Source organism: Akebia trifoliata, chromosome 6 (assembly GCF_017979445.1).
Source record: "Akebia trifoliata isolate Shusen 1 chromosome 6, ASM1797944v1, whole genome shotgun sequence".
NCBI classification, from domain to species: Eukaryota; Viridiplantae; Streptophyta; class Magnoliopsida; order Ranunculales; family Lardizabalaceae; genus Akebia; species Akebia trifoliata.
This window is the reverse complement of record NC_141380.1, coordinates 8,596,698-8,606,752: the sequence shown is the minus strand read 5'-3', so window position 1 is coordinate 8,606,752 and position 10,055 is coordinate 8,596,698. Positions and strand designations below refer to the sequence as shown.

The window sequence follows — 10,055 nt, the reverse complement described above, 5'->3', positions numbered from 1 at the left end:
CCCCTCTAATGTTAAGAAAAAAAAAATGCAGATTTCCTAGAGATCAATGGAAATCTTCTAGGGATTAGTAAACTATGTCTTAGGAAATTTTATTAACCGATTGTTTGCTTATGTTTTTTTATCTAGAATTTTTAGGTTTACAAATTTTAGGATTCCTTTTGTTTTTCAGTTTGGTGAAGAGATTTCTTGATGGAGACTCTTTATTTATTTGATAACTTAAGGGAGGTTCTATAGGAATTTTCAGACATCTTTTTGTTAAAATTTTTGTGTCAATCGTCTTTTCTTATGGTTTTTTTATTTTTTATTTTTTATTTTATTTTAAATTCATGGATTAGAGTCCTATAGATGTTTTTGTTTTGTGAGGCTTCAAGATAAAAACAACTTCGTAGAGTCCAAGTTGACTAGGGTATTATGATAAATTGAATTTAAATCCCAACCATTGATCTAAGAGTAAGTCCCCTTAGTAGTTCCAAAATGATTTTTAGGGAATTTTAAATCTTTTCCCCCCTAATTTTTAGTTGATAAAGAGATTGAAATTGAATTAGAGAAAGGATAAAGGGATAATTTGGCAAAAAATAAATAAATTTCAATCCTTCAAAATTCTTTTAAATTGGGTTATTAGTTAGATTAAGAATTTTTAAAATCATTTTTTAATAATAAAAAATCGGTTTTAGGGTTTAACCAAGAATATGGATCATATTATTTTAGGTTTTAATTATTAATTTTATTTATTTAATTATTAATTTTTTTATTAAAAGAATTTATTTATACTTTTTAAAGGATATATTTGATCGAAGTTCTTGTCGGACTGTGAGCTTCGGGTTATCATGTCCTCAAAGATCTCTCTTTATTGGAACTCGAGAAAGAGAGAGAGCGAGAGGGACCTACACACAAATCATGATGACTTTTATTTATATATAATATAAGAAAGAAAAAGTTGATTAACACCTTTTATTTATATAATATAAAAAATCTTTTTATAATGATGACTTTTATTTATATATAATATAAAAAATAAAAAAATTGTCAAACACTTTTTATATATATATATAATATAAAAAAATTGTCTTCTAATTTTATTTATATATAATATAAATTTTAAATAAAATATGCATTGATATCGGATCGGATATTAATGATTTGAATGTATCAACATTTGAATTCGTATCCAAAATTTATTCGAAAATTTTTTTTTGGGTATCATCCAAAAAATTTTACAAATTCGAACTATCCAAAAATTTCGGATATCAAAATCGGATTTAAATTTTTGACTATCCATGACTGGCCAATAATTATGACGGATGTTTGGAAAAGTTCCTCGATTGTTCCGTATATTCACAAACATGGCCTTAACAGTCATTTCCCCTTTTACATTTATTTGGACTTTGGTGTTTCATTTAGTCTCCCACTTTTTTTTTTTTTTTTCTTGCGAAAGAATCTTCAAATTTTGTTAAATAAGGACGGGTCACCTACCCCAACAAAAAATAAAAATAAAGAAAGATCTCAAACCATTATTTAAGTTCATACAGATCAAAGAATCACCATCTACACTTATAGAGATCTATTGAATTAAGAATTTCTACACTTATAGAAAGAAAAATGGCAGTTGTAGGAGAGATGGATTACGATCGGATGAAGGAAGTCAAGAAATTTGAGGAATCAAAGATGGGAGTCGAAGGTCTAGTTGATCTCAAACCATCAGCTGCATCATCTAACTTAAGAACCCCCATCATCGATTTATCGGGTTTGAATTCATCAAATCGACGATCACAAATCGTTGATGAAATAAAAGAAGCATGCCGCACGTGGGGAATCTTCCAAGTAATCAACCACGGCATCCCAGTACAAGTAATTGAGGAAACGATCAAGGCCGTCCGCTCATTCCATGAGCAACCCATAGAGGTGAAGAAGCAATCTGTGATAGATGGAAAAGTCTTATTCTTGAGCAATTCTAATCCGTATAATTCTAAGGCAGCCATCTGGAAGGATACTTTGAGGCTGTATATAAGTGAATTAGAATTGGAAAGTGTTCCCATGATGTGCAGGAAAGAGTTGGTGGAGTGGGACAAGCAAATGTTGAGATTAGGTGAGAGTCTAATGGAGTTGTTGTGTGAAGGACTGGGTGTGAGATCAGGGAGATTGAAGGAACTTTCGTGTTTATCCTCAAGGACAATGTCGGGCCATTGTTACCCTTATTGTCCCCAGCCTGATATGTTTCTAGGGGTTCAGACACACACAGACAAACTCTTACTGACGTTGTTGGTGAAGAGTGCGAGCAATGACATTGGGCTGCAGGTGAAGTATCATGGAGATTGGGTAGACCACCATCCTATCAATGGTGCCATCACAGTTAATGGGGGTGACGTTCTTGAGGTAAATTAACCAAACACCACACCCAAAGAAATTGGGCTCCAGGTGAATTAGTCTTTTTTTTTTTTTTTTTAAACTTTGAATTGAGTTGTGAGAATGCACGCGCTGAGGTAGCAGGGCACAGAGCCATATATTGTTTTTATCGGAATAATTGTTTTCATCATTATTCCTTTTGAATTATATGAAGATTACTCATCATCCTCAATTATTTTAGCATTCTTATTGAAATAATTAAAAAAAAAAAAAATTCTTCTTCATCCGTCCTCCCCTCAACTAAAAAAAAAAAAAAAAGCTGAAAAAGAATCCTCCTAGCTAAATACTAAATCTGTCACTTTTATGGTGGAAAATTTGGAAAAATTGAAAACTGCACTCAAAGTTTGTCACATAAAGTTGCTACTGAGAGTTGAAGGTTTGATTACCCTTTGGAATTTGAGATTCTTCAAATTTATAAGTTCTATTGAACTTCATTGATTATTTTTTTTGTTTCAATGATTCATAATTTTTCACAAAAATCTATAATACCCACGTCTTACATGTATATTTTGTATGATTTATGTTCTTTCTAAAATTCAAAACCCACACCTCAATACATGCCATGAAATGAAAGCCACAATCCGAGAAATTAATGCTCATAATTTCTCCCTTTCATATTAGGTGAATTAATTAAAATATTTTTCTTTTAAGATTAATTCATAAAGTTAATTTTTTTTTATATTTATTATTTGACAGATTTTATCGAATGGTGAGTATAAGAGTGTAGTGCATCGGGTGGTAGCAAATAGTTCTCGGGATCCAAAAATATCAATTTCTCTTTTCTTCAATATGGGTCAAAATATTGGAGACACAGATTACTATGGACCTTTGCCAGAGTTAGTGTCGCCAACAAAACCAGCGCTGTATCAAAATTTTACCATGCCAATTTACAAAGAAGCAATAAGCAAATACGCTGGTGAAGAAAAATTTGTGAACTTATTTAAATTGCAAGATGTCAAGAAAGAGGCAATATGATAATCAATCCTATTCGCAAGGTAATCAGTTGCAACTATTTTACTTTTTTTAATTAGTTAGTAACAAGGGTAGTATGGACTTTTCATTTTAGTTTGTGAGTTAGAGTTTTCTGTAAGTCAGTTAAAAGGGCATTATTGAGTTTGCTTATCTTATGTTTTGCTATAAATAGGTTATTGTAATCAGTTGTAAGGCAGTTTGTAAATTTGAATGAAATGAAATCAGTAGAGTTTCTATCTATCTTTTGCTAACTTTTGAAATTTCTAAAAGTTTCAACCAAATCTGAGAAATTTCAGATCTGATCTCAGCATTTTGGTATCAGAGAACAAGATGAAAAAAAAAAAAAACTGGAAGATCACTTCCTACCTTTCAATTACATTCAAACCATGTACAAAACTTTACATAACCTTAACCAAATTGGAAGTGTGGAGAATTACGACAAAGAATTCTATCAATTAGTGGCTCGAATTGATTTGAATGAAAGGGGGTGTTTGATTGCACAACAAACTCAACCTAATATAATTTGTCGTGGTTTAATAGTATTTGAATGCAAAACAAATACAAATTGCTTATCCCATAGGGCGGCAAATCTTTTCTCACCCCTCCCCCTATGAAAATGATATGCTAGGATCTCATAAATGCCCTTGTTTTGGCAATCCAACACCCTAGCCCTCTAGATTTCATGGTAAAACTCATATCCTATTGAACCCTAAATTTAAAATTAAAATTTAAAGATGAAAGATAACCTTTAATTTTTTATTTTTTTTTAAAGTTCATAAAATTTTGTCCTCTACATCTCTGTGGCATTGGATCAAGTTTTTGGATGCCACAAGGTGAGTTCAACGACCCTTGTAAGATTTGAAATCTAGCCAGGTTAGTAAGGCTAGACTTTAAAAAAAAAAATTTCAAAACCAAAAATTCTACACTACCCAATTTAATGAAAGAGTACAAAGAGATTTCCATGTGATTTGCTCGAACATGATATGCTCAAACAATGGAAAATGATTTACAAATATATCATTTGCCAGGTAAATATTTCCCCAGTAATTAAACATGCCCAAAGTGAAAACACAAATGATTGCAAGGTACGTTAGTGGCTTGAAAGTTAACATTCATGATTTTTCCTCAGTCTGCATACAATTTTGGTCAGTTTCCAAAGCATATGATCGAACTCTAGTAGAGGAAAAACAACAACAAAAAGCCTCTTCTAGTTCTAATTCTTTATTTCGAACTTATGTAAGAGCTGGTTATACTCCCACTACAAAAAAAAAAAAAAAAAGTAATGTTCCTCATGGAGAACATCAGCGTTCCAGTGCCTCTAATCCTGTGGTTGGGACTTCAATTGCACCAAGTTTCAGTCATGTTGGTGCTGGAAAATCAGTGCAAAGTACTGGTTTTAAGTGTTTCAAGTGTGGAGACAGGGGACATCGCTCTTCTGACTGTAGGAAGGCCATGGGAGGCGGTAGTAAAACCCTATTACTGGAAGAGACTGTTGAAACCGTGTGTGAGAAATCATTTCCGATTTATGATAAACTGATAAATGAAGAACTTGGTGGTGATTATGAAAAATAAGAAGGTATGTCACTAATGATGAATAAGACTTCTTATTTCTAAACATGAGAATGATGAAGATTGGTTGAGAACAAATATATTTTATACCACTCGCAATATTGGTGGTAGGGTTTGCGATATGACAATAGATGGTGGAAGTTGTAAGGATGTGGTTTCCCTTGAGTAGTCAACAAGTTGCAGTTGAAGAGCAAAGATCATCCTCAACCTTACAAGCTCTCTTGGTTCAAGAAGGACAATGAAGTAAAAGTAACAAAGTAATGCATGGTCTTTTTTTCTATCCGGAAGAAAGTATTTTGCTGAGGTATTGTGTGATGTGGTTCTGACTGAGGCTTGACGCATTCTTCGTATAAAACCCTGGCAATATGATAGGAAAACAATCCATGATGGAAAAAAGAACACTTACACTTTTTGTAAGGAAGATCATAGGTTCACCATTCTTCCCATGGAAATGAAAGAAAAGGTTGATAACAAATCAAAATCTGCTGGTTTTCTTACTCTGAAACTTTTCCTCAAAGAACATGATGGATCTACTCCTATATTCACTTTGGTGGTTTATGAAGAGGTTCTTGTTCCTACATTTTCTGAAGATGTTAGAGATCTTATGGATGGATTTTCAGATGTATTTCCACATGATTTACGTTTCGGATTAGCTCCAATGAGAAATATACAAGGTTTCGTATAGAATGGTGTCTAAGGAACGCAAAGAATTGCAACGACAAGTTAGTGAACTTTTGGAGAGGAGGTACATTCATGCAAGTCTAAGTCCTTGTGCTGTTCCGGCATTGCTAACACCTAAAATGGATGGATCTTGGTGATGTGGATAGTAGGGCTATCAATAAGATTAGGGTCAAATACAATACTACACTGAGCGGAATGGGAGGCGTTTATGTTTTAGTATTTAACGTCAGTTTTCAAGTAAAACGACGTTATCAAGGTTTAATTTTCATGGAAAGTTGCATGAAAATTTTATAAAGATTTATAACATCAGTTTTATGAAAAACCGACATTATAGGGTCTACTTAAAAAATTATAACGTCGATTTTTACAAAACTCGTTATTTTCACAATTCTTCATGCGAACTCTAGAACGTTTTATAACAACAGTTTTTACTCAAACCGATGTTATAAATACATTATATATATATATTTCTATTTTCTTCTCATGAGCATGTTTTTATCTATGCTCCGAATCTAACCCTGGTTAAGTATGAAGAAAATAAAAAACTTTATAATTTCATTGAAAGCAGCTGTATTGGCATGGAAAGGTTTAGAAAATTGTTTAAAATTTCAATTTGATAAGTTGAAGAAGGAAGGAAAGCAACATAGCCGCATATGTTCGATTTCAAGTCATAGATCGAGGAAGAAATTAAGTCTTCGAGGAACAAATTGATAAGCAATCATTGTGAGCGATGGCAACAGATCGAAGCAATCACTGTGAGTAGATCAAACAAACTCTGTGAGCTAGCTCTGATGTTCGAAGTTCGATTATTTATAAATTAATTAATATCGTCAATTAAGAAAACATATAATATCATTTCTAATGTAGGTTTTATAAATAAAAAAAACCAACGCTATTAACTATATATTTTGTGATTTTATAATCGATGGTATTTTCGTTATTTTTTATTTCAATGATAATGTCGGTTTTATAGAAAAGTGACGTTATAAAGTTAGTGGCATTTTCGTAATATTTTATCTTGAGTTATAGCGTTGATTTTAAGAAAAATTGACGTTATAAAGTGGATGCCATTTTCATAACAATGTAATTTAATTATAAAATTTTATTTTAAATATAATGTTGGTTTGTAATAGAATTGACACTACATAGTTGATGGCATTTTCGTAATAATTTTTATTTTTAATTATAACGTCGGTATTCAGTGAAACTGACATTATAAAAGTAATGGTATTTTTCTAACATTTTATTTTTAAATATAATGTCGGTATTTACTGAAACCGACGTTATATTAAATTTTTTATTTTAAATTATAATATCGATTTTAAGTAAAACTAACATTATATAATTTGATGGTATTTTTCGTAATTATGCTTTTTAATTATAACGACAGTTTTACTTAAAATCAACATTATATATTTGTGGACAATAAATTTCATAGATCTATCTCGTGATTATTGAAAGAAAATCGCAAATGATTTTATTGATTTCAATGAAAATGAAAGTACAAACCTCAATGTTTTTCTCTAATTAATAGTCAAGTACAAAAATAAATACGACGAATATAGCTTTTTTTTCTCTAGGCATCGTGCGTGATCAACTGAAAATGTTGTTTTGACGGTGCTTTATTTGTACTTGATTTTCTTAGAGACTTCTATACATTTTTTTTTCCGGGCTTAGTGCTTTGTTAGTTGAGAAGAGTTTCTTGACTTCTGAAGAAGGGCTTTAGGCTTGATTTTCTTTTTAATTGAAGTTCAAATTTCTTGAGAGCTTTACTTTATCTCTAGAGGAAGACTTGAGAGCTTCTTCTTCTTTAGAGGGTGAGCTTTTGTCTTCTTAGAGAAAGTGATTCAATTCCTTCCAAATGAGGGAGGTTTTGGTATTTATAGACTTAAAGTAAGAGATTATTTTCAAATATGCCTCCAATTTAATTAGATTTTACATAATCAATTTAAATGGTATTTGATTATTGATCCAACTCATTTTAGTGGGTTTTGGGGTTAACCATGGGTTAACCCATTTGTTAGGTGTATGGACCCAATACTTAATGTAGATTACTTTCTTTTGTCAAAATTTCTGAATCATCATCAAATTAAAATTATTCGTGTGAAAGAAGAAAGAACAAACAAAATCTAATTTTATTCTAATTGCATACTTACTATAAATAATAAATATTATTTGTAATAAATTTAAATATAGTAAAGTCTTATTTACTTCTTAATTGAATTAAGAATTTTAAGTACATCAAAACTCTCTTTTGACAAAATTTCAGAATCATCATCAAATTAAAATTATTCGTGTGAAAGATTTTATAAATAGAAAATCTAACTTTAACTCTTATTTTCGAGGTATAAATAATATCAAGACGTTTATGTAAGTTATGCTCATTCCAATCGCATGAATTCTCTTTCTAAAGTTCTGCCCAAATTTTTATAGGTTTTGTATTAAGATCCACTTGGATCCGCATCCGATGTGATTTGTCGCATGATATGGCTGGTTGCATTATTTGATCGTGCGTATCAATTACCACCGGCAACTCCAACATTAACATGTGACGTGGAAAAAAAAACACACAGACACACTATTTCTCCATCACGACTCTATGTATAAAAAAAAAAAAAGGAGAAAAAGTAGAATATGTGGAGTGAATTAGAGTATGTCCCAATTTGGGGACCAAAGGTGCCAAGCAAAGTTGCTTTCTTCACTTGGACGGCATCGTTAGGAAGGATACAAACGGTGGACTTCTTGATGCGGCGGGGGTGGTATGGGGCAAGCTGTTGTGTCTTATGCATGGAAAATGGAGAATCCTCGGATCATCTTCTCCTTCATTGCAAATTTTCTCATGGTATTTGGGCACAATTCTCTTAAGTTGTATGGAATCCTAACTTGTCTTCCAAAAACAATAAATGACCTTTTCACGTGTTGGCCGTCAATCGGGTATTCTTTTAGAGGCACAAGGAGACTTCTGTGGAGCATTACACCATTCGCAATTTGTTGGGGGGTGTGGTTGGAGAGGAATAGACACATCTTTGAAGGGAAACAAATGGATTGCACAGACATGTTTGTATCTATTTTGGGTCTTTTGTTTTGTTGGTCTAAAGTTTATAAGGAGTTTAGGGGGCTATTTTTCGAGGACTTTCTTTACAACTGGGATGGGATTCATTGTATTTCTTGTGAGTAGTTCCTTATGTAAGGCTCTGCTAGGTTGGTCATCTCGACCGATCTAGCCTTGTTTTTATGAATTTAATGATACTTATCAAAAAAAAAAAAATTAGAGCCAGGTACATCATTAATACGTGGACTGCCTCTGCTTTTGTAAAACGACAAAAACTAAAGAGTTGTGTTGGAGTGACACAGTATTTACTGTGATTCTCACAATTCTGACGTGGACATGCATACATAATCATAGATGATTTTTACTTGTATCACGAGAAAACATGTCTCCCTTCATTATTTTGCTTTCGAAAAATCAAATCACATTATCAGTCATGTGAAATCGTTGAGAAATTTAAAAAACTCATTTTGGTGTTTGTTAGTCACAAAACCTCATTTTATCAAATTTGTTACTCAGCAATCCTTGGAGTAGGGATGCACGTCATAAAATTTAAGAGTAATGCTGAGGTGACATAGGTATTTACTGTGATTCTCACATTTCTGAAGTGGAAGTGGTCACATAACCGTAGATGCTTCTTATTCGTATCTCGATGAAAGATATCTATGGTTATAACATCAATGCAGTGAGAATCACAATGAAAAACAAAATCCCCTAAGGATTTTCCTAAAATTTAATTGTTTGTGGTTAATTTGTTACTTAACGAGTGGATTCTATCTCATTAATTTATGGCATGCATCCAAAAACATGATATGATACTAAAGGATTGAAAATGACAAAATTCTAATAATTTAAAAAAAAAAAATTTAATTTTCATCATTAAATTTTGATTTTAAATTTGAGTTCGATAGCAATCCATTTTCAACATGTCAAGTAGTCGATTGAGTATGCCACACAAGATGGTCAGATTATCACGACTCTTGTAAAAAAAAGATAAAAAGTATAATATGTGGAGTGAATAAGTGCCAGGTACACCAACATTAATATGTGAACGGCCTTTGCTTTTGTAAAGCCAAAAATATTAAAAGAACATGTTTCTCCATTTATTTTGCTTTCAAAAAATCAAATCATATTGTCAAGTCATGTGAAACACTAAAAAACTCCTCTGGTGTTTGTTACTCACAAAACCTCATTTTATCAAGTTTGTTACCGAGCAAACTTTGGAGTAGGGATCCATGTCATAAAATTTAAATGTATGTAATTAATTTGTTGGTTAACATACCTTGGAGTGAATTCTAACCTCATCAATTTGTGGCATTCAAAAATATGATATGATACCAAAGGTTTTAAAATGACAAAATTCTAAAAATTTTGAAAAAAA

General features: G+C 31.8%; 1 protein-coding gene across 1 annotated transcript; it reads left to right on the top strand.

Annotated features, from left to right (window-relative positions):
* The first annotated feature begins 1,488 nt into the window (after positions 1-1,488).
* On the top strand, positions 1,489-3,613 carry LOC147400091 (1-aminocyclopropane-1-carboxylate oxidase homolog 4-like). The gene is made up of 2 exons (XM_086445704.1): positions 1,489-2,373; positions 3,100-3,613. Exons 1-2 carry the CDS (start codon positions 1,600-1,602, stop codon positions 3,376-3,378), a joined length of 1,053 nt encoding a protein of 350 aa, XP_086301830.1. The 5' UTR covers positions 1,489-1,599; the 3' UTR covers positions 3,379-3,613.
* Positions 3,614-10,055: the final 6,442 nt, after the last annotated feature.